This window comes from Aphanomyces astaci (assembly GCF_000520075.1).
Source record: "Aphanomyces astaci strain APO3 unplaced genomic scaffold supercont1.7, whole genome shotgun sequence".
In the NCBI taxonomy this organism is placed as follows: Eukaryota; Oomycota; class Saprolegniomycetes; order Saprolegniales; family Verrucalvaceae; genus Aphanomyces; species Aphanomyces astaci.
In genome coordinates, this window is record NW_009798270.1 from 643,625 (window position 1) to 666,713 (window position 23,089).

At 52.3% G+C, this 23,089-nt stretch overlaps 11 protein-coding genes across 11 annotated transcripts; 7 read left to right on the top strand and 4 right to left on the bottom strand.

The window, feature by feature from the left end:
• Positions 1-484: 484 nt before the first annotated feature.
• Positions 485-3,007, bottom strand: H257_04155 (hypothetical protein; the record flags this gene model as incomplete). Its single annotated transcript, XM_009828556.1, has 8 exons — positions 485-577; positions 696-786; positions 835-926; positions 982-1,286; positions 1,358-1,476; positions 1,550-1,882; positions 1,945-2,148; positions 2,967-3,007. The coding sequence occupies 8 exons, from the start codon at positions 3,005-3,007 to the stop codon at positions 485-487; spliced, it is 1,278 nt and encodes a 425-aa protein (XP_009826858.1).
• A 146-nt stretch (positions 3,008-3,153) lies between these two features.
• H257_04156 (hypothetical protein) lies at positions 3,154-3,604 on the top strand (the record flags this gene model as incomplete). The annotated part of the gene is made up of 3 exons (XM_009828557.1): positions 3,154-3,279; positions 3,335-3,460; positions 3,521-3,604. The coding sequence occupies 3 exons, from the start codon at positions 3,154-3,156 to the stop codon at positions 3,602-3,604; spliced, it is 336 nt and encodes a 111-aa protein (XP_009826859.1).
• A 281-nt stretch (positions 3,605-3,885) lies between these two features.
• On the top strand, positions 3,886-7,008 carry H257_04157 (hypothetical protein; the record flags this gene model as incomplete). Its single annotated transcript, XM_009828558.1, has 7 exons — positions 3,886-4,344; positions 4,424-4,585; positions 4,619-4,847; positions 6,399-6,523; positions 6,612-6,738; positions 6,795-6,942; positions 6,990-7,008. 7 exons carry the CDS (start codon positions 3,886-3,888, stop codon positions 7,006-7,008), a joined length of 1,269 nt encoding a protein of 422 aa, XP_009826860.1.
• Positions 7,009-7,030: 22 nt separating this feature from the next.
• On the bottom strand, positions 7,031-8,933 carry H257_04158 (hypothetical protein; the record flags this gene model as incomplete). The annotated part of the gene is made up of 5 exons (XM_009828559.1): positions 7,031-8,055; positions 8,109-8,282; positions 8,337-8,424; positions 8,497-8,639; positions 8,699-8,933. The coding sequence occupies 5 exons, from the start codon at positions 8,931-8,933 to the stop codon at positions 7,031-7,033; spliced, it is 1,665 nt and encodes a 554-aa protein (XP_009826861.1).
• Positions 8,934-11,234: 2,301 nt separating this feature from the next.
• Positions 11,235-12,179, top strand: H257_04159 (hypothetical protein; the record flags this gene model as incomplete). Its single annotated transcript, XM_009828560.1, has 3 exons — positions 11,235-11,384; positions 11,578-11,631; positions 11,940-12,179. The coding sequence occupies 3 exons, from the start codon at positions 11,235-11,237 to the stop codon at positions 12,177-12,179; spliced, it is 444 nt and encodes a 147-aa protein (XP_009826862.1).
• Positions 12,180-12,898: 719 nt separating this feature from the next.
• On the top strand, positions 12,899-13,237 carry H257_04160 (hypothetical protein; the record flags this gene model as incomplete). The annotated part of the gene is made up of 1 exon (XM_009828561.1): positions 12,899-13,237. One exon carries the CDS (start codon positions 12,899-12,901, stop codon positions 13,235-13,237), a length of 339 nt encoding a protein of 112 aa, XP_009826863.1.
• Positions 13,238-13,316: 79 nt separating this feature from the next.
• H257_04161 (hypothetical protein) lies at positions 13,317-13,886 on the top strand (the record flags this gene model as incomplete). Its single annotated transcript, XM_009828562.1, has 1 exon — positions 13,317-13,886. The coding sequence occupies one exon, from the start codon at positions 13,317-13,319 to the stop codon at positions 13,884-13,886; it is 570 nt and encodes a 189-aa protein (XP_009826864.1).
• Positions 13,887-14,211: 325 nt separating this feature from the next.
• H257_04162 (hypothetical protein) lies at positions 14,212-14,571 on the top strand (the record flags this gene model as incomplete). Its single annotated transcript, XM_009828563.1, has 1 exon — positions 14,212-14,571. One exon carries the CDS (start codon positions 14,212-14,214, stop codon positions 14,569-14,571), a length of 360 nt encoding a protein of 119 aa, XP_009826865.1.
• Positions 14,572-14,946: 375 nt separating this feature from the next.
• Positions 14,947-15,982, bottom strand: H257_04163 (hypothetical protein; the record flags this gene model as incomplete). Its single annotated transcript, XM_009828564.1, has 3 exons — positions 14,947-15,203; positions 15,419-15,557; positions 15,629-15,982. 3 exons carry the CDS (start codon positions 15,980-15,982, stop codon positions 14,947-14,949), a joined length of 750 nt encoding a protein of 249 aa, XP_009826866.1.
• A 798-nt stretch (positions 15,983-16,780) lies between these two features.
• On the top strand, positions 16,781-18,070 carry H257_04164 (hypothetical protein; the record flags this gene model as incomplete). Its single annotated transcript, XM_009828565.1, has 3 exons — positions 16,781-17,505; positions 17,536-17,824; positions 17,873-18,070. The coding sequence occupies 3 exons, from the start codon at positions 16,781-16,783 to the stop codon at positions 18,068-18,070; spliced, it is 1,212 nt and encodes a 403-aa protein (XP_009826867.1).
• Positions 18,071-18,278: 208 nt separating this feature from the next.
• Positions 18,279-19,608, bottom strand: H257_04165 (hypothetical protein; the record flags this gene model as incomplete). Its single annotated transcript, XM_009828566.1, has 4 exons — positions 18,279-18,547; positions 18,671-18,765; positions 18,834-19,038; positions 19,194-19,608. The coding sequence occupies 4 exons, from the start codon at positions 19,606-19,608 to the stop codon at positions 18,279-18,281; spliced, it is 984 nt and encodes a 327-aa protein (XP_009826868.1).
• Positions 19,609-23,089: the final 3,481 nt, after the last annotated feature.

Below are 23,089 nucleotides of genomic sequence, written 5' to 3' on the forward strand. Positions count from 1 at the left end.
GCACACAAGAATTAGGGAATCACAGGTAGAAAATGGGGAATCATATGAAACTGTAACGTTACAAGAACTGCGTAGTACTATATAAGATAATTTGGTCCTCCACAGACCTCATCTGGGAGCGGCACAGCCTGCGGCCTACCTGCCGCTTTTCCCGACGAGAGGAATTGATTGGACATTCGGTGAAGTGCACGATTGGGGCTCATTCCTCGCCAAGGCACCGTCTGCACAAAATTATACACACGACCTCCGCTGCGCTGTGGTGCGCGCAATTTTGTGAGCGGATGCTCTGTCGTCGCTCTCTACTGTAACGCTAGATCAATTTTCTTGTGTTTTGATACACGTGTGTGTCCCCGTGTGTAGGGTTTAACTGTAAGCGCCTTGGTAATCGCTCGCCAGCCGTAGCGTCGAGATATCCGCCGAGATATTTCGTCCTACCGTGTAACAGTCAGCCATTGAAACACTCTGATAGACAACAAACTTCGTCCTATTCGACGGGGTTTAGGATGGTGCCGCCGTACAGGGGCTCTTCCAGTCGAATGATGTCCACAGTCGTCGATAGCAAATTCACCAGCGGAACCTTGGCCCAGCAGCAAGTAATTTCAATGCTAGCATCCGACGACGGTGTGGGCATATCCAGTTGACTGCCATATGAGCCATGCATAAATCAAATGCACAAAAACACTCTCATCTCGTACCACTTTCGTCTGTTTTCGCTTCATTTCAGACGCCGACTCGCTGACCAAGTCGATAATAAACTCGATAAACAGGTACAAGTCGTCTAGATTTCTACCTGCGATTCCCTAATTCTTGTGTGCACAAACATTTGACTGCGACCTCACAGGCGCCGTCGATTGACCACGCGACCGCGATCGTGGGATCGCGATGGATAGCTGCGGGTCGGCAGTTCGGTGTGCGAGCCGGGCCAACTACAACTTGGCATTGAGATGACTACTTGAAGCAGACCTTACCTCGGATTCGCACCGCATATTTACGCGAGAGGCGATCCACTGCGATGGACCACGCGTCCAAACGCCCATGGTTTTGTCGAAGCACCCCTGCGAAGTTAGACAGCGAGTTCACTAACCGTCCCGCTATCAGCAGCAGCCGCCCATGCCGCCTGCTGCCTTGTTGGACAAGCGTCCACAAGAACGCTTCAATGTACTCCAGCAAAGTCTCGTCATTGCACAACACAGTCCAGCGCTCAAGGCACTCCCGCTCTAACCACACGAGCATGACGCCCTTGAGCTTATCAAACGGGTGAAAACTCACCCTCGCCAGCTGCATGCCTTCCAAGGCCAGCAGCATCCACAAAATACGCAGCTCAAATGACTGGGCGCTCGCAAAAAGTTGCTGGTACCGCTCGACAACGGTAACGTTGGCCGTCCGGTATCCCCAGTCGTTTCATCAAACGCGTTCACCACAGTCAAGCAGCGCGTAATGTCACGCACGTATTCCGATTCCACGCTGGTCCATCCGCTAGGTATGAAGATCTGTGAGCGATCCCAGTGGAACCCCAACTCTTGCTCGAACACTTCGTCACGAGCGAGACCGGCTCGTTCCGGCCCACCACCTTCGCACCACCTTCGCCTTTGAGACGTTTGCCTCTGTCCTCACGACGGCTTCATTGGCGCTCGCCTTCTCTTGCTTTCCCTCACCGCCTGCTGCGACGGGATGTCCCCCATCACCCGCTGGTGTCCCCACCACACCTCCGCTGGCCGCCTTTGTTGATGCTTCTGCAGCCTCCTTGGCTGCTTCATCTGACGCCTTTTCTTCGGCCTCCGCGATAGCCTTGGCCTCTTCGGCGCGCTTTGCCGTCGCCACTTCGGCCACTTTTGCGTTCTTGGCAGCCGTGCCAAGTGCTGCCCCAGTAGCTTCTGCACACCTTCAGCGCCCACCGTGTGCATGCCGCTTTTCACCAAATCCGCAGTCCCTTGCTGCTCCTACTGCCCAAGCCGTTCCCGCTTCACGGCACCTTGGCTTCCAATTCGTATTCGGCCTTGCGCCGAGCCACTTCGGCCGCATCCTAGGTCGGTGACGTTCGTTCTTCGTCGTCTCGGCTGTGGCGCCGGCGCTTCGGTCTCTTCCACGCTTTCGTCGGCATCGTCGGCATCCTCGGCGATTTCGCTCGCCTTGCGCTTCTTGCTTCGTCTGCCATCCTTCAATCTCAACTGTCACGTCACAGTTCCTTATCATTTGTGACCACGTGATGATGGTACGTTCTGTATTAAGTAGGGGAGGATGTAACCGTGCCCGTCACCCGGTTATTATCCGGATGACTAGTCGACACCTCGTCAGTCCAAGGTATCCTCTCGAAGATACCAAGATGTCCTCTCGCGCTGTCCTCTCGCGAGACCAAGGTGTTCTCCCGACGATACATCAATGGTTGGTTGCGTGTAGCTTAGTGATAGCGTAGTAGTCTTAACGCTATCAATGCATTCTTGATTCTACCATCTCTTGCGCCTTCCTCAGCGCACGCTCACAGACCGCAAATGACCAACGCCACAAGATTCATCACCGCAAGTCATAAGTTAATGACTGTGGCATAGATACCGTGCCAGGGCCACGCCACAACTTTACCTGGACCTACGCTATCACTGAACATGGACATAGATAGTCCCTCCGTTATGTAGGAAAACATATGGGTCATAATTCCCCTAATATGGGGTATTGTTTTGTCAAATATAATTTCCCTAGGGGGGTAATGATGTTTGATTGGCTCCCGTATGTAGGGCATTCCTCACCAACATCATGGCCATACATTTTGACCATACAAATTTATCGTGCTTTTCTACCAGCCATTTTGTTCAACTCGACATGCTTCCACCAACTATGCCACGTTCTTCTTCAGCCTACTGGAAGAGACTGGTCGATTTGAGTGTCGAGTCTGCACCAAGCATGTCGCGCAACAATAAGGCAAAGGGTTCACCAACTTGATGAGCCACCTCATCACACGCTATCCGGACTACCCCACGTTGCACTCCGACGCCCGCGATTCCAGTCGCAACATTCGTCTAGGACAACACGACAAAGGCCCTGTTCGGATGGGTGGACCTTGTTGTAACAAGCACCTTCCCCTCTCCACGGTCGAAGACGAAACATTTCGAAAGTACGTCGGCCTCCAAGCAACCACAGCGTCAACGCTATCCCTCGACGATGAACAACGTTTGTTTTGCTGTGGAAGCACAAATCCAGCAGCAACTTCCTGAACGCTTTGGCATTGTACTCGACGACTGGTCTGCCCGTGGAACCTCGTATTGCTGCATCATGGCGTCGTTCTGCGTTGATGGTGTTGTGAAAACACCCATGCTGGCATTTGTAGCTATGTTGGACGAAGGCGACCACTCGGCCGTTCAACACGTTGTCTTTGTCGAAGCAACTCTACTCTAAGACGTTGGATGCGATCACGTTCGTCATTGGCGAAAATTGCTCCGTGAACCAGCGCATGGCGGGTCTTCTCAACGTTCCCCTCGTTGGCTGTGTGAGCCATCGCTTCAACCTCGCCGTTCAAAGTATGATGTAGGACCACAAGGGTCTCTTGGACCGTATCCACTGTGTCATGCTGCGAGCGTACATGGACCGATGTCTCTATCCGGCCACTCAGTGAATACGAAAGGGCAATATTTTGACCAAATATAGAACTACGCAGGTGTTTTCCTCTGTAAATCAATTCCATATGACGAAGGATGATTGGATAAAATACCCTGTGAAATACAGCAAGTGACGAAGTATCATTGGATGCGATATGGCGCGGAATCAAATTTTAGAGCGCGCTATGTGTATACGAAAGGCATGAATTTCAACGCACACACATCCAAATAAGAGGTTTCACAGCTTTTTCTTCGGCATCGACTGACCCACGAGCCTACCACCACCGCAACTTGGAACATGCCTCGAGGTGAACAGTTCACCGAAGAAGAACGTGGCATGATGTTGGCGCTTCGCAGCCATGACATGAGCTACCCTGCCACCTCTCGTGAGCTTGGACGAAGCCAAAGTGCTGTCTACAACTTCCTCAAGGACCCAACGTCGTACGGGAAGCGATACAAGCCCATGAAGTGCGACAAGGTAGTGGGAGCCGAGGCTCGTCAACTCTTTCGCTACGCTTCGACGACGGGTTTGTCGGCCCGAGCATGCAAAACGGACCTCCAACTCGACGCGTCCCTGCGCACAATCCAACGACGTCTCAACGAGAACGAAAGGTTTGAGTACGCCAAGCGATTGCACACGCCGTGCTTGACGCAAGCCCACAAGTCGTACCGTATGGAGTACGCCGAACGACACCTTGCTGCCAACACGGATTGGGATCCAATCATTTGGTCCGACGAGAAAAAGTTCAACTTGATGGTCCCGATGGCTTGCAGAAGTACTGGCATGACAAGAGGCTCCCCAAACAGCACTATTGACGCGCGCTATGGGCGGGAAGAGCGTCATGGTATGGGGGGCGTTTTCGCTGGCCGGCCGGAGCGAGTTGGCGTTTTTGTCGGGCAAGCAAAATGCATTGGCGTACCTCAACACACTCCAAAACTACCTGTTTCCGTTTGCCCACGAGCACTATGGTCCATGCAAGATGGCGCTTCGATCCACCGTGCAAAAGTCCTCATGGACTTTTTGAGTGAAGAAAATGTCACCGTTTTTCGACCATCCTGTCTACTCCCCCGATCTCAATCCGATCGAAAACTTGTGGGGGAGAATGGCCCAAGTGGTGTATGCCAACGGCAGACAATTTCGTGATGTTGGGTCACTCGTTGCCGCCATCCAGTCGACATGGGACGACATCCCACAGCCACTGCTGACATCGTTGGTGAAATCGATGCCAAAGCGCTGTGTTGACGTTCTGAAGGCAAAGGGTTGTAATACTAAGTATTAGGAACACTTTATGGTATGCTTTTGCATGAGTAACTTTGCTAAATTCAGATTTTTGTAACCCTTTCGTATACACTTGGCGCGCTAAAAAACGTGCAAAATTTGATATCATAACGAAATATTCACCCAGATCACACACTGCATCGATATAGCTTGTTTATTATGATTACAAGGCATGCAGCAGGGGTATCCTGACTTGAATCAAATTAAAACCATCGGTACTATTCTAAACCCACCCTTTCGTATTCACTTGGCGCGGACTGATATAACCGGATATTGACTCCAGCAAATCCAGCCCAAGTCCATCAAATTGATGGAGCTTTTACTGAAATATTTGCTGATCAACAAAATACTGAACGGATACTATTAATAGTGCGGTACGAAGATATTGGTACACAGATTTACTGATTGACCAATTTTACTGGGCGCGTGGAAATGCTCTAACAAGTATTAATAATGTGAATTTCCTTCAAATTTCCCAATTCAGCCTGTTTACTGAACCTCGCTGCAACCTCGCCGCGACTTTTGATTGGCAACCAATTAAATAGCATATTTTAGCCAATCAGCAACAAGAACTTTCAGATAAACCAATCAAATGTCGCGGCGAGGTTGAGTGCGAGATATGTAGTGCGGGATCGATTGGACGGAGCCCAGAAATTCGTACCGAATCTACAATACTACTACCAGGGCGGGTGTATCGCCCTTTCCTCTCGTCATATCGCGCGGGCTACTGTAGCCGTTTTGCTGGTACTGCCGTTGACACCAGAGAGTTGATGACATGATGGGCTCTTGTGGTGGCCACATCGACTTGTTTGAAGACTCGGTGGGGCAGATGGGTCTGCGTTGGGGAGGTTCAGCCGAGTGCCACATCAACTGATACACACCAAGGTACGAACATCTAGTAACCAATAGGGCATGATCTAAAACAACTTTGAACACTCGTTAGCCAACTGCCCCAGAACGCTTGGTGTTCGTGTTTGCGCCGACCCCATGGTCAACCTGACAATCGAACCACTGGGTCGATGCTGAATATGCTAAGGTTCGTATATATGCATCTATAACTACCGCTGTGCATCAATGACTAACCATATCCTCACGAACGTTAGTCAGCAGCAGCGTCGACCATGTCGTTCGTGTTTGCGCCGACCCCGTGGTCAACCTGACAATCGAACCACTGGGGTCGGTACTAGATATGCTAAGGTTCGTATGTCTTTGTATCAACAACTGTATATCCTTGACTAATTATTCTTTATTCTCTTGACTAGTCAGCAGCAGCGTAGACCATGCCGATCGTGTTTGCGCCGTCCCCGTGGTCACTGGTTTTACGCAGGTCCGTTTGAGCTTGCATGTATAGATAGATACTACTGTATATATATCCTTGACTCACTACTATATTGGTAGTGCTCAGGCTCTTATTTGCTTCCTGTGTTCTGTGGTGGTCCAGCCATTGATTATCACTATTCAAACATGTTATTGGTAGTGTTGCTGTATATGTGAACGTGTGCGTTGTTCGTTGTAATGTTGTTGTACTATAGCTTCAACGCTAGAGACCGAGTGCCCCGCTCGCGTTGCTCGCGTTGTTGGCGTGTCCAGCCCTGTGACACTATCAACAACTGTGTCCTGTGTCCTGGTGGGGCAACGTGGGGTTGCCGTCGGGGTGGTCCGGCCATGGACTGTAGCTATCCATGTCAACGATGTCAACGGTAAGTTGATGTATGTATGTGAGTGTTAATGTTGCTGAAATATAGGAACAAGGCTGCCAACCGAGTGCCCACCTGCTACAGCCGCTGCCCACTGGATTTGGCCGCTCGTGGACAGCGTGTCCCATCCCCGTCAACTGCAGTGTCCCGCGTATCATTGATCAATTGACTCGCAGTAATTCCGTAGCATACAATATATATTGGCAAGTTATTCTTTACACTCATCGCTAGCACAAGCCACCACCACAACGACCACAGCCACGCCCGAGCCATCCTCGACGTCTGTCGCTCCCGCCACCACGTCCAAGCTAACCATCACACTGACCCCTGACACGACTGCACCAGCCTCCGCCATGTGTAGCGCCATGATGGGATGTTGGTAAGTACTATTATTTTCTTGCAGTGTACGTTCTGGTCGCGGTGCAGGGTGAACGATCAGACCTAATTGGACGTCGAGCTCCCCTTTCTTATGAAGTGTGCGTAGCTGCCGACGCACCGCGCTCCACAAGAAACGCAAGTACCTTTGCTGCGAGAAATGTGACCATCATCAGAACGGTGTCACGGTAGGTGGCTTCTCTCTCGTCCACGTCAAGATTGTCGGCAAACAAAAGCGTGTAGGTAACGCAGCGCCGCATCGTGGATTTCCACTGCTTGTCGAGTTCGGTGGAGTGCGCGTGGTTTGCAAACCAGTCGTACCAACACTCACAGAGACAGGAGTTCTTGCGCTTGCGGCGCTTTGCTGGCTTTTCTTCCTCATACTCTCGGCAGCAGTGACTTGGTAGGTCAAGACTCACTGGAGACGTTTTCAAGCCAACCTGTCGCTCGAAGTCTCGAAGACGTTCGGACATTGTTTTTGTGTGGTTGATTAACTGGTCGATCACATCTGCCTGGTGCTCGATCATTCGGAGGTACTTTGAGCTTGGAACATCCTGCTCTGAGGTGTTGATTGTTTGAACTTGTGCCAAGTGGATAGACCAAGACGCCATCTCTGCAAGATCAACACCGGACGCTGCCATGGCTTGGTCAACTCGCTTCACAAGGGGCGAATCTGGCTTCATTGATTGGAAGAGGGGCAATGCCTTGATTAGGTAAGCGCACAGGATATCCATAACCGGAGGACTGTCGTTGAGCAGAGTGTTGGATAGTCCCGTGCAGGCGCTGAACAAGTGGGGGTTGAAGAAGTCGATCTTCCCTCGCCGTGTGGCGTCGAAGTTAGACAAGAGTGGGGTCATTTTTGCGTCCGCATCGTGGCCTCCAAGTAACTTCGCAAATTTTTGATCGTCTTCTGTTGTGTTGACGATGTACGTGAACAGCTTGTTCGTAGCGGACATGTTCCAGTTCCCGCGGTCCGCTATCCAGTGCGGCGAAATCCCAGCCTTCCCATTGATGTACTGAGCTCCACCACGCCGGAACGAGTGCGACGTCATGTTGGTCGTAACATTGGCTCCAGGTAACATACGGCTGAGGACACGGTTGACATAGGCATGGATACCTGGCGGTGATGCTGAAGGTTTCCCTCGTGCCATGTGGATTCAACGCCGTCACCTTGCTTGTCTTCCGCCGCGGTTTCGTCAAACAGACTCCGTCCCGCGGTGTCGCCCGCCAATACAGTTGACAGAGTTACGAGTGGGCCATTGATGGCAAAGTCACACGCTGTAGGTTGCGGAAGATGCGACGGCAATGCCGAACTGGGAGCACGCTGAAGTACCAAGGAGGCTGCTAAAACAATGATTGGACACGTTACAGTGCTGTCGTCGGGGTAAAGCGTCAGACCTTGCTCTTCTAATGTTTTCATTCGTAGAAATCGCACGAAAAATATGTTTTCCCCACACAGCGAAATACTCTGACTTTCGAGCGTCGCCTAGTCGGATGCGCGTTCAAACAAGTACCACAGTAGCGACAGGAGCGCGGCATCTCAATAGTCCGACGCGACACTGGTGATGCGGTAGAGATAGCTCATAAGGGAATGCAAGTCTTGTTTCTTGCATGCCGGCGCTTGTTTTGCAATTCGTCCTCCAGGCCACATGCCGCTGTACTTCTCAAGTGTGCGTCCCTTTGCAAGCAAGGTGCTGTCCCCTAGTTGAGTGTATGTGGGGAAGCGTGAGAAAAGCCATAGCTTTGTCTGGCGGAAAGACTGGCCGGCTGGGTTCGTGCACTCGGCTTTCCATCTTTGCCCGTTAACCCGGTCAAGTGAATGCCAAAGCGGCCCATCAGCACAATCAGTGTCACACCTGTTGTTGTGTCACTGCGTATCGCTTTGTCTACCGAATCAATAGACACGTCTTCTTCCGTGAGGAATCTCATGAAAGAATTCACGCTGTTGTCGCGTGCCTTTTTCGAGTTGGCAGGACGAAGGTCGTCGAGGCTCATCGCCTCGATGCGAGCAGTTGTTCGCTAATAGAATTACTGGACTTCACTCATTGGAATCTGAGAAAATATGTAGATGAAAATGACTGAACTTGATATATTTATATTTCCAAGGCCGTTCCGACCAAATATGCTGGAACGCCCCATTAGAAATTTGATTACACTTTGATTATATAAAAATATCTCTTATTTAACTCTGATTGGCTTCAAGATGAAATGGATGCCTCTGATTGGATGTTAAGCGCAATAGTTTATTCAAGTGAGGTCGGAATATTAACTATATCTATCGATAAGGGACAGTTGGATCCGTCACCACCAAATGACCATGAAGCTGGCAATGACATCATCGCGATGCGCATTTTACCCTCCACACAACAGCAGTACAGCACAATCCTGCGAGGTTTGCTCGGTGGCTCCTGCAAAACGCCCCGGAGTTCGTGGACAAAGGCAGGGTCGTTCTGCCCTTGACTAAGTGAGTTTGTCAGACCTTCATGGCATACATTTCTGTCAAGCGCGACTCCAAAGGAGTTGAGATGATTCCTCGCAAGCACAACTCGTACTCAACTATCAGCGGGTTCTAAAATGCGGTGAAGCACTGGTACAAAGTGGAGGGACGCACTCCTGACGACGATGTGCTCACCATGATTTATGGTACGTGTATCATATTGAATCGGGTACTAACATTATTAGTAGACTTTGGGAATGAATACAAGCGCCAAATTGCTTTGTTGAAGCAAGCAGGTGACCATCCTATCGCAGAAGGAAAAACTCCACTAACTATCGAAGGTGATTTTGTAGTTTACTAGAACTGTACTAATCTGGCGCACAATAGTTGTCACGTCCAACTTCTAATTCGCGTTATTTTTCTAAAAATACAAGTTAGCGCGTGCGAATTGGTGCATTAAAAAGCGCAAGATCTCAGCTTTGATTGGCTTATTTCTGCGTTTCTAGATCGTTTCTGCTGAAACGTTATGGCGGGATAAAGGAGGCAGGTCAGTCGGACCCAGGAGCATAGGACCCGCTGCGCATTCAATTTTCAACTTGAGATCAACCGAACACTGCATACGTTGTTCTACACACCCGCATATAACACTACAACCTTCGGCTTTGTCGTTTGTCGCGACCGAGAGCCACGCTGTCCCAGACCGAGGCAAGAGGCACCTATCCCCAGAGCAGCGACGTGCGACTTACGAATTGCTCCTTGAGGCGTGGTCACATGGATACCTGCCACGTTGAGCCATCCTCGACACGGCCAAGAAGTTCAACTGAAATCCGCGGACGTAAAATCGTCCGAGTTGCGTCAAAAAATCGAGGTATGAACTGTCAAAATTTATATTCTATTCATTTCATCAGGTATATAATCCTAAAAATATTTGATTTTAGGCAATTCTGGACGTAAGAAGCGTTCGTGCGAAGAAATTCAAGCTGCGATTCGACAAGTTCCCCAAGAGTCGCGCCAGATTATGCGAAAGTTGTCGTTAAAGTCAGGCATCCCTCGACGAAGGATTGGTCGGTACATGAAGGAAACTGCCAGTTGAAGGCAAGGTCAAATTACATCAAGCCATTTCTGATCCCTGACAACGTCCAAGCTCGACTACGGTATGCACTGCCTTTTCTTAGACCTAAATTGCCTGTAAATGGAAATCATGTTTTTGACAATATGTACAATTATGTGCTATTGACGAAAAATGGTTCTATTTGGCCAAGGTCAATAGAAAGTTTTATGTATATGACGATGAGGAACTCGCAGCACGGTCGTGCAAGTGTAAACGCTATATAACGAAAGTTAAATTTCTGGCGGCCGTGGCCGCCCGCGTTATGACTTTCACACCAAACACATGTTTGATCGAAAGATTGGCGTATAGCCTTCTGTGGAAGCACTGCCTGCCAAATGGGGTAGCAAATACCGACCCAAAGGAACCTTTGTTATCACGCCACAAACCATCGACTCCCAGTTTATTCGGACATGGTGATGAATAAAGTCATCCCAGCGATAAAGGCTAAATATCCCCTTGGTGCTCAACTGTCCCCCGTTTTGATACAACAAGACAACGCTGACCCGCACAATTGTTTGACGACCTACCTGTTAAGCTCGTACGGAATTTCAGACATTGGCGTTGCAAATCAGTCGCCGAATAGTCCAGATCTTAACGTGCTAGACTTAGGATTTTTTAATTCTATTCAAAGTCTGCAGTATCGCAATGCATTCGGTCAATCGAGGAGCTTATTGATGCTGTAAAAGCATCGTTTTTTTAATTGCCCACTGAAACACTGGCGAAGACTTTTATCACCCTTCAAAAGATGATGGAGAAATCCATTGAAATCAATGGCAGCAACGAATACAAACTACCACACATGAAGAAAGATGCCGCGATTGCGTACCTGGCGTTCTTCAACGTCGAGTGTGATGCAGCGAACTACGAGGGCCCCTTGATACACTTGAACAATCGCCTGGTTGCCGCCCATATTAAAATATGGAGTTCAATACAAATATCAAGATTAACGATCCCAAGTTCAATATTTTAGTCAAGTGATTTGTAGGTGATAACTATTGTGCGCCAGAGTAGTAATTGATTTCATCATGTATGTATGTATGTATGTATGTATATAGTTACATAATGCAATTAATTGTAGCGTAGTGTTCCAGTTTCAAGCGGAGTCGGCGATGAAAATGAGCCACGACCACGACCTCAACATTTTGGTTCACTGCTTCTTCGTGTTCTGTTGGAACCTGATGAGTCGTTCATTATCGACTTTATCTATAATGTTAAATCGCATTGTCTGGGAAGGTACTTTTTCCATCTCTTCACCAATTAATTACAGCTATAGGCGATTGCATGGTAATTCGATTTGGTCGATTGAAGAACAACAAGGAGGGAATGAACTGTACTCCCCGCCATGTATATGCTAATCCCCTGCAACCATACGTATGCCCGGTATTGAGGTATTAAATATTCACAATTAGTTACTACACTTTTATGATAAATAAGCATTACTGTACTAGTATAGTTTGGCAATTATGATTTTTCCACGACGTGTGCGTGGACACACTGGGCCGGCGCTGCTGTTTGGGCCAAACGCCAAGCACCGATTTGCAAAATGGCTCAGTACAACGTGCACGGCGTCACAAGACACCGTTTTGGCGATGGGACTCAATGTGTCGACGATTGGAACGCATTCCTTGCGAAAGGGGGTCGCAACCGCATTAACGAACACTCCCGGGGGGGGGGGCAAGCAGTGTCAGTATGACTTCGAGGGGTTGGAGTTTGGGACCAGTGCAAGGTAGATACATCTTCTCCGGTTCTGGCTGCGATCAGGTTGTTAGTCGTGCCTCAGCAGGTTCGAAAATTTCGATGAATAATAACACGTTAATATTAATATGTAGGATTGAATATAAACCACCCAGGGTTTGCAACCCTCCCCCCGCAATTCCATGTCCCAGCTCTGACTTTGGAGCAATAGAATTCCATCGTACCCGGATATAACAGCCAATATTTCCCAACATTCTACACTACGATGGCGTACCTGTTGGCGTCCTTGGTTCATCACTGTGTCGCGTAAAACGTAACAAATCAAGGGTATGTACTCGGGGAACGATGCGGTCTCTGTACGGATCTCGATGGGGTGGTTGAGACACGTGCAGGAACAACGGCAAACACTTGGGATGTTTAGAGCAAACAACACAACACTACATATTGTTGTGTTGTTAACCTTCTACAGTCGAAATCTTGGGGTTCACTTTACAGTCAGTCAATACTAGTACAGCTTCAGGTACGGATACTTACGTAACCGGACGCACGTCATCCATTACCAACGTTGAGTGGCCAATTCTCTCACATTCTTCTGGATTTCACGTCAAAACTCCTGATTTGACTACAGACCCTTCGTCTTGACTTTCAGGGGCCATTCGCCAAACCGACCAGCAGTGGCGACCCACCGACGCAATCAAGGCGCTGGCTCAAACGATAATGGCCGCACCGGGCCAGCTCACGGTCGAGGCGAGTCGACTTACTCAGGCCACGATCCCGACGATCGAAGACACGAGCAAGACCGATTGGGAGCAGCGCTACGACGACGTACACGAGGACTTAAAGCGGGCCAGACAAGAGAACGAGACACTTGGCCAGCTCGTGCGTGCCCACGAGCGAGTGTGCGCCGAGAACCAAAAGGCCTTCGACCGCATGCGCAAACGCATGTGCAGTCTAGCCTTCGAACGCAAGGTGTTTGGACACGAACGCATCGCGAAATACGCATACGTTCCGTTCGTCAGTTTTGGAACTGGACGAATACGCAATTCACATTCGTGAATCCTGAAAACGTAGTGCTTCTGGTCAACGCTTTCGAGGCCGGATGCGACGAGTCGCCCTCCATCGGTGAGGCCGTGCAATGGGTCCGTCAGTCCAGCAGAGTGTATGTTATGACTACAGCGCCTCCGACATGAATCACTACGTCTGTGTTGGACGTACAACGCTTTCGGCGCTACCGCCCAAACCATCACTACCGGTCATCGAGTACGCCGCCATGCCAACGAAGGATGGTACGGCCATGACAACGAAAGACGGAGCCGTCGTGGAAGGCCAAGACATACCTTCTGTGACGACGAGCATCGCTCCAACCAAAGGCAAATCTGTTTGTTCGTTGAAGATGGTTGTCGATGAGGAGAGCCGGCCAACCAAGAAACTCAAACCAGCCACGACCCCGACCATACGTGTACGGACGGATGACTCATTTCCCCAGAGTTTTCTCGACATTTACGACCAAGCGCACAAAACAATGGCGTGGACGCGATACCTCCGGGCCGGATCCATATGCGACGGTCCCAACACACCGCACGTAACGCGTTTCAATGATGCTATCCGTAAGTTTTGGCGTCTGTACGGGATAAAACTGTGGGAGGGAACGTATATGCCGTATCCAACGAACCAATTGGACAACTTGATCCGCCGGGTCATGTAGTTGTACGCCAAGCTGCACTTGTTGATAGACAATACGGACTACGTCAAGAGCCTCGTCCCTCATCTTGCCTGGCCGATCCTCGCGTTGAAGCCGCCAACGCCACGCGCCATTCTCGCAGGGGACCCCAAGCGGAATCACATCGTCGCCGACTATTGGCTCAAACAATCAGTATGTTTCTGGCCCGACGTTCCGTCCGTGCCACATCCAAGCGAACCCGGCAGCGTCGTGTATACGCACGACCTAAGGCCGACAGTGGCCTATCAACGCACACCGCCCATCCAGCAGTCCAGTGTAAGCTCAAGAGTTGGACCTCGACGCCTCCTCCATGCTAGCGAGTTTGGCCGCCACGACGAAAACGTTTGTCGACAAGAACTGCCCGTGGCCTACGGAACCATATCCGTTCGTCTCCGTACAGTTCGCCGACGACAAGCTGGGCCATTCTTGGACCAATGGAGTGGTGTTGCACCGGCAACTACCTACGTATTCGTGGGACGGGAAAACAGCCAAGATGGCGTTCTGGAACCAATCTCCCTTTCGTGCTGCCAAGGCCGCCAAAATTATCACTCTCGACTCGGGCGATGACGACGAAAACAACGCGGATGATCCCGACTACAGCGAAAACGACGTCCTGTCCGACCATTTGGACACGGAAATCGACGCCGAACTTCAAGACACGGACGAATGAGCGGTCCACGTCGAAAGGACTTCTTCTCACCACTTTTTGGCTCCATCCATTTTTTTAAAAGACATGAGTACACAATACTCGCAGCATTGTTGTTCGGAAACCGATCCATACGCGCGTCCCACTAAAACTCGAACACTTCAGACGGTTCAGTGGCAACTTCCGAGGGCTACGCCGTAGGGACGGTAAACCTTTTTCAGCTCGCACCGAATTCTCGTACTCCGTAATAAACGAGACGTACTTGGTCAATCTCGAAAGTAGCGTCCAATAACAAAGACCACCTGTGTGTTCCACTGGGTACTCAAACTCGCCGTTCGGACGTTTCCGATTGTCCGAGATATTCGAAATCGGGGATTCCACGTTCATGTACACTAAGCCTCAGTCAGGGAACTGGGCCCGTCCGACAAAGCTGCTTTCCGGCAGCAATTCAGAGGCGAGCCACGCGTCGTTCGGATCGCCCTCGTCGAACGCTGGGCTCCAGTCGTCATCCGATGGCGTGCGGCGCAGCAACCATTCTGGTATGTCGTCATCATACGGACGAGACCAATACCCCTGGAATTTCTTCAACCGGTCCACTTTGATCGGCACCACCCGGTCCAGATGAGATGGAAGGTAGATACGGAACGTATTATCACCTTGACGAGAATGGATACGGTACGGACCATGCCAATGGTAAGCGAGCTTCTTGATTCGTTAGTCGTTCTCATCCATTGACTTGCGAAAGTACTGATACAACCATACAGAATGCGCAGGTTGAAAATCAGCTTGCTTGTGTTCGTCCGTCGCTGTAGCCGAACGGTTCTGACCTTGTATCAATTGGGATTCCACCAGCCGTCGTGTTTCCTGGAACCATGCAAACAGCTTCCGTCGCCACTGAGGAAGGTCATTCGACTTCCATGGTGGGTCCTGATTCGCAAAAACACGATGTCCAACGGCTGAACCAGGTCGTGTCCAAACAAACAGAAAAACGGAGAGTCGCCGAGCGTCGACTGGTAGGCCGTACGATACGCGAACAACAGGCGAGGTAATTACACGTCCCAATCAATCAATCCGTTTGTACCGAGCTCACAAACATCTTCAGCATCGTAGCCAAGGTATGGTTGAAACGTTCAACCAGCCCTTGACCCTGCGGATGTCCTGGGGCGCTCGCCATCTTCTCAATTCCCAACGTTTGGTATAATGAGTGGGCCAACTGGGACACAAAGTTGGTACCGTACCTCGATCCCAAAGTGGCTGATCGGGTACCCCGTATCTGCACAAGACCTCGTCTACGAACACACGGACGAACGTCGACGACTTTAAATCCGGAACTGCAAATGCCTCCGGTCAGCGTGTGAAGTAGTCGACGAATATCAGGACAATCTTGTTCCCATTCCGTCGGAGGGAACGGACCCAACGCGTCAACAACCACCATGCTGAACGGACTTCAATCTGTACACCGGCATGCGCTGGAGCTTTCCGTTTCTCCACGGTCTGGATTATCACAACGAACGCACAGCCGACAATACTCCGCCATATCTTCGTGCCACCCTTTCCAGTAGCCCACTAACCTGACTCTCTCCGTAGTCCGTATCACGCCAAAATGACCCGACAAGGCTGAATCACGACACAATTCCAACACGGCTCGAATCAGAGAAATGGGAATCACGGGCACCAAAGTCGTCACGGCATTGCGCAGAGGTGATGTAATAATCGTCCGTCAGTACATGATGTTTCTATTCACCACTATGAGATCCTTCAGACGGACGATGAACCAAATCGCGTCTCGATCCAACGGAACGTCTCCCTCCAACAGGTACGCCTTTATAGCCCGTATGAACGTTTCCTTGGCTTGTTCTTCCGTGAGAAGTGTTGCGTTGCCAAGATGGACATACCCGTAGTCCTAGCACCCACTCGACGCGCCTGGCTGGAGCCATTCGGGTGGCCAGGCCTGGTCTGCGGTGCGAGCAGGAAGGGTTAGGGTCAGGAAAGGCCAGGTCTAGTCTCCGATGATTGGTGGAACCAAAAGGGGATTTAGACTTAGAGTTAGTATTGGGTTAGTTTAGTCAGTGAGCAGTTCAGTTCTAGTTTTGCCTCCAACTGTTCAATACACCACCAAGCTTTGCCTGGGAATCCACTGCTCCCCCAACATTGTGTTTGTGTTGAGAAGTTGCACGGAGGCGCAGTTGCGACAAAGAAATCTTTAGTGCACCAAGACTAGCACTCATCAAGGATGTCCCAGAGAGGACAGGACCGACCGCGTCAGGGCCGCAGCGACGACGCCCATAGAGGCACGAGCAACGGACCGCGCGAACGACCGCTGGAGCGAATCGACGGGGGTGCACACCCAGTCCCCAGCTGCCCTAAGTTGAAGGGCATCCGCCAGAAACAAGTGCGCCAGTGGCTGCTCGACCGAGAAACATATGAAGAAGACCTGCGGGCCGTATGCATGCGTCGAAACCTCGAAGTACGGAACTGCTGTGAAGGATGGAAGGAGTGTTTCGAAGACAAGAGACTGTTGAAACAGTTCATGATCAAGCGCAAGCTACGAGGTGATCCCAAGGAACTCGACGAAACCGTGCTCGAAACAGAGCTACGAAAGATCTTCGACGAACCCAAGGACGGCGTTGAAGCGGACATCCCGCTGCTGTTCCACGGGATACACTTGGACATGAAGGATAACGACGTCTTCAGCCGCGTGTGTAAATTCTTGGCGGACTGCGACGAACGAATCGAGGCATGCGTGATGAAAGGACATCTGAAAAAGCCCGAGATGCGGAAGAAGATCTTCAAACGGCTGCTAGAAGTGGTGGACCCAGAGCCTGTCCGAGATGCGTGCGTACTCGACATGGAGAAGGCGTGGCATCCGGTGGAATTCACGTGGGAATCCATCAGCGAATTGGTAATGCACCATGCGCAGGAGCAGCAGCCGTTTTTACTCGACATATCGCGCGGGACGTAAAAAGCCGGGCTATGAAGCCAAAGAAGCGAAGAACAAGAAAAAAGCCGCGAGGCGAAGCCAACGGAGCCTGAGAAAAAGAAGCTCCGACGAATGCTAGAAAGCCCTGCCGGCGAAAGCGTGGCCACCATCAACGGAGTGTTGGACGTGCCCTACTGCCCTGACAACGGAAGCGATGTGGGAATTATTTCCACCGCCACGGTAAAGACACTGCGCAAGCTGGACGAAACAGTCCAAGCGAAGCAGCTGCCCAAAGCGTGGGTTGGAAGCGCAGTGGGGAACCTACCCGTAGTAGCGAAAACGACGGTGGAACTGCGAGTCACTCTGAGCACAGCCGCCGGCTAAGTCAAGCTGCCTGGAAAGCAGTTATTTTACGTGGTCGACGACAACGACGAACTCATTATTAGCAAGTACGCCCTGATGTCAATTGGACTCGACATGGATCGACTTCTCGAGCAAGTGGCCGTGCACCAAACCCACGAAGACGGCGACGACATCGGCGACCCCGGCGAAGCCAAAAACATCGCATTTGTCGCGGGGTTTTACGACAAATCTATTGGGTAGGTGCGGCGTAGGCAAGCGTGTAAAACACCAAACGCGTAGTTCAGGGCAAAATGTAAAGTCGAGTTAGTTGGTTTAGCTTCAAAGAAAAGAGTATGACTAATGGATAATCCAGGTCCAGGACGTCCGGAGTCTGGTCCGGGAGCCCTATAATATAGCTCAGAGCCTTGTCCGTGGTCGTCCTGGGTTCAGACCCCAGGGACTAACAAGTTCAGCGAGCCTCCCGGAGCGCGGAGCGCAGGAAGCCAAAACACCACGGCTGGTCGCGGAACGTCCGAATATTCCCCGCGACATTTTCCCCCGTCGCACCCGCCGCCCCGACGAGCCAGATCGAGTAGTGCCGTTCTTCGATATCCACATGTCGACAGTCGGGAAGTTCGGCCATATCGCCCCGAGAGATAGCGTCAATCTGGGGCGCAGTGGATACCGGGGCGATATCGGAGTCCGGACAGAGGTCTTCCAGATTCGAGTACTCAGTCCCTGAGGGATGTTACATTAGGTAATTAATATCCGTAATGCTCTAAAACAATCCACTCCATCACAACAGCTTATGTCCCAACTAAGTACGCTCGAAAAGACTGCAACAGTCTAAGTACGCTCTACCCTGGGTGCTCCCGTTGGTTATAGCACTCACAGTCCCGGCCCCCGAACCCGCCATCACCGGGTCCGGACTATCTAGCACCAGGTTCGTTGAGTCTCTAGAAGGGGCTCCTGGCTCCTCAGCGTCACTCGTCTCTTCCGGGAAGGTAGTCAATGGGCCCCGGACCCGAAGCAGGGTCCGGGACAGGACGAAGGCAGCACCCCGAGGTGCCAGAGAATTTTTCCGTCAGGCGACGCATTAGCATCGCGGGTGTTCGGTTCAGTTTGTCGACACGAACTTTCTCCTTTTGAGGATTCTGCATACATGCCCTCCTCTTCCTTGACTTCGCTCCCGCCCGTTTGTTGACGCGAGTTATCCCCGGCGCTGGGTCCTGTGTATATACCCGTGGTCCCGGAGGTCTCTCCATTTGTCTTGATGCTCTTCTCTTCATTGCAGGTTCTGTGTATATCCCCTTCTCTTCCTTGTCTTCGCTCCCGTCCGTTTGTCGACGCGAGTCATCCCCAGCGCTGGGTCCTGTGTATATACCCGTGGTCCCGGAGATCTGTCCAATTGTCTTGCCTCTTCCAGGCGCCTCGTCGCACCCTCTTCCTAAGTCAGTTTGTTGCTGTAAGGTCACTTTCGCTCCCGGAGCTCCAATCGTTCCGCCTTCTTCTGTGCTCACGGTGCTGTCATCCGGGAGCGGTACGGGGCGCGGTTGCGCACCCGGCCCGTGCCTTTTGTCGGAGGGAGGTAACATCCTGGTTTCTGTCTGTAACCTGTCTACAAGGCGCTCCTGTATCCCACCCTCTTGTTGCATGTCCTTGTACTCAGAGCCCGGGACTCCCTTCGTTTGCGGGGGTCGGCTCACCATGCCATTCTTCGTATCGTCGCCCAGCCCGGGAGCAGTCCAGGGTTCGATTGTCGCCGAGTCCCGTACCACCCCGGGGGAGGTATCTTCCATCTTGTATGAGTCCTGGGATCCTTCCTCAACCTCCGGAGAGGGCAAGGATATCCCAGGGCTACTTGTACTTTGTTCGTTATCATCTTCGGAGGTCATTTGCATTCTGGCGGTTAGTACCACGCCACATCCGGCGGCTTGGTTCAGACCACCGAGTCCTCATTGTTTATCGGAGTCGGGGCTGCCTTCCGTGGATATCTTGTTGTCCGACATATACCAGGATTGCAGAGCAGCCACGACGTGGGCCGGCATAGAGCTCTGCTTGGACGCGTTTACCGGACAACCCCAGCTCAAATGGCCCATCTTCCCACAGGTGTAACAGGTTGCATTTCCTCCTCGTCCTCCGGGTCCTGATCGTCCTCCGGGTCCCGTTCGGGTTTGTCCCGGACCCCGACCTCCGTTGTCCCGGGACAGGCTGCACTCCGATAGTCCGTGACCTTTGGAGCGGCACCGAGTACAGAACCACGACAACCGAGGACACTGTTCACGAGAGTGGCCCCGCATGATACACCTCCCGCAAATGACCTCACCCGACTTAGTTTCGTCGTCCGGATCCATGCAGATACGGGGCTGTACCGGGTTGTTTCCTGCCGGGTTGTCCGTAGAGATCATGGCGACGACATCTTGGATGGAGGAAAACTGGTCGTTAGATGTAGTCAAGCTCGTCATGTCCCGTTGAAGTCGTGAGATGGAGGCCTGGAGCTCCTGGAGATTTCCATTGGGCGTCGAAGAGGATTGGGTCCGGGACGTGTTCCGAGTGGACCTGGTCGGCGTCGACGGAGCCACCGGTGTCGTCCGGGGGCCCGATCGGGAACCATCCGTTCGTCTGTCGATGTCCACATCTCGCTCAATCAGGTAGTCCAGGCTGATTTCGATAGTCTCAGGTCGAACAGAGGCTCCCCGGAGGCACGCGGCCACTTCCGCATCGCTACATCCATTGATCATCATAACCACGGCCCTATTGGCCTGCAAACCAGCCTCCCGGGAGGCGTCCGCGATCCGCCACGCACACTCCCGGACGGTTTCCGTAGACTTCGGTGGGAGTTGTCAGTAATCTCGGCCATCTTTCGACTCAGTGTCTTCTGAATGAACTCCTTCCGGAAAGCCTCCCGAGCCTCCACCCAGGAGACGGGTTCGCTGTCACGGCACCGTCGAGCCCACCAGTCCTGGACGGAAAGTACCCCACAGGATGTCTGGCGGTCATCAAAGATTCGAACGACCTGGGTATCGTTGAGCCCGTACTCCTTCTGGATGGTATCAAACTTCGCCAGAAAATATTCCAAAGGGATGGTCCGGTCAACACTATCGAACTTGGGCGCGTACTTCCGAGCATCGGACATAGCCTGACGTCAAGCCGAACGGGGCGTGGGGCTGTCCGGGACCAGTGCCGTCTCCTCCGAGGCCGCCTCCCGGAGGGCCAGGAGGACCACCGTAGTACCCTCCAGATCCTCCACCACCAGGAGGTCCCGGAAGGCCACCTCGGCCACCGAAGGGTCCACCATAATCACCCCCATTCGGTCCACTTCCAGGAGGTGGGGAGGATTCGTTCGACCTGAGTAACCACCCCCGTAGCTGCCCCGGGGCTGTAAACCTCCACCCCCGGGTTCCGGACCATAGGAGGCCTGAGGGGCATGCCTCGACTCGGTTGCACGAGGGGATGACTGCGTGTACCCTGCTCCTAGCTGCTGGCCATTGGCCCCCGAGGACGGGTACGAGTCGGCATCGCGGTTGGGTCGTGACATGGGAGCCGCCGTCGGCACAAACGGTAGCGGCGTGGTGTCCCGGACTGTAAACGTTGGTGGCATCCGGAGCGAAGCTGATTCTGTCAGCACCTCAGTCTGGTGCATAAAACAGGTTTGGTCGAAGGCTCGGCGAGGCGTAGACGTGTTTGAGCGGGTGGCCGGGAGCAAGGGCGCTGTAGTAAACGTAGTATGCGTGATCCCGTTTCCTTTAGACGGAGACCCCATCCGGGACAGAGTCGGGATCCCATATGTTGCGTACGGGGCATTGTTCATTTTCTGAGGCGTCATTTGTTGGAGATCCACAGCTCTTTGTTCCACTTGTAGCTGGACCCGCTGGCGTTCCAACTCCGCATACGCACGGCTCAGGGTGAGGTCCTGGACCGACCGTTCCCTGAACAGGGTAGCTTCTTGATCCCTCAACTGCAATTTCTCCGTTTCCAAACAGGAGCGCGCTTCCTCTACTTGGCGCAACACCTCTTCGTTGGTGTGCCTCTCCCGTTCCAGCTGATCCCTTGTCTCGGGCGAGGGATCTTCTCCGGACTGAGCGCGTTCTTGGGTAAGTGTCATGAACTGCTCCTGGACCAACTGTTCGAGGTCCTGGCGGCGTCCTTGTTCCGAAAGCAGGGTCTGTTCGTACCGATTCTGCTCGGTCAGGATAGACTCCTGGAGCTCCCGGACTGTCTCTTCGCTCTCCCGGAGACACCGATGCTCTTCTTCCAAGACTCGTTCCATCCTTTAGCGTCGCTGTACTTCCTCTCCAGACTATGTTCCCGTTCCCGTAGGGCTTCGCGGAGGTCCCGTTTTTCCTTTTCCAGGATCTGGAAATTTCCACAGGCGACGTTCGCAGACTCCCGGAAAGAGAGGTCGCGGAGGGCGCTCCGGAGGGTCTCCTGTACCGACTCGAGTTCAGAAGCCTTCGACTGGACCTCGTCCCGGGCCGAAGCCATGTCCCGGTCATAGTGGGACTGAAGTGGGTCATAAGCAACCCCCTTTGATGTGTCCTCGTCACGGGCAGCTTCCCGTACTAGTAGGATTTCCTCTCGATGGTTCCGCTTGAGGGTCCGGAGTTCTTCCCGGAGACTGGACATGAGGCCGTCGAGACGCAGATGGTCCTCCCGGCGGCGCACTTCGAGAACGCGTTCCGCATCCTTCTGGACCTGGGACAGGACTTCTTCATGCAGGCGACGGGCCACCAGGAGGTCGGAGTCCATGTCCCGTACCAGGAGGGCTTCACGTTGTTCCCATTTCAGAGCCAGTTGTCCTTGAAGTTCCCGGGTTCGGTCCTCCCAGGAGAGGGCATTCTTTTCCGCTTCCCGGAGCAGAGCCTCGTTCGCTTCGTTGGTTACCTGAGCCCGGGCAACGTCCAGTTCCCGAGTATAGCAGTCCCCGAGGTAGGTCAGGGCCTTCTGGAACTCATCTTGGCGGGTTTCCGCGGCCAGTAGCAATCCTTCGGCCATCTCTACCAACTGGGATTCCTGAACACCCAGTAAACGAGCCCGGTCCTCGTTGGCTTGTTGGAAGAACAGTAGGGACGCCGTTCGTTGTTGCTCTTCAATGCCCCGAGTGAGTTCTTCATAGGCCTTCTGGATCTCCCGTATCCCTCCGGTGGCCACCGTGATCGTGGCTACGATGGTATTTCCTGGTACTCCGGGACCGTTCCAGGTAGGTGTCCCGGTAGGCGTTCCTGATACCGTACCCCCGTACCCCTCTTGGACTAGGGAGGTGTATCCGGGAGCTGGAAC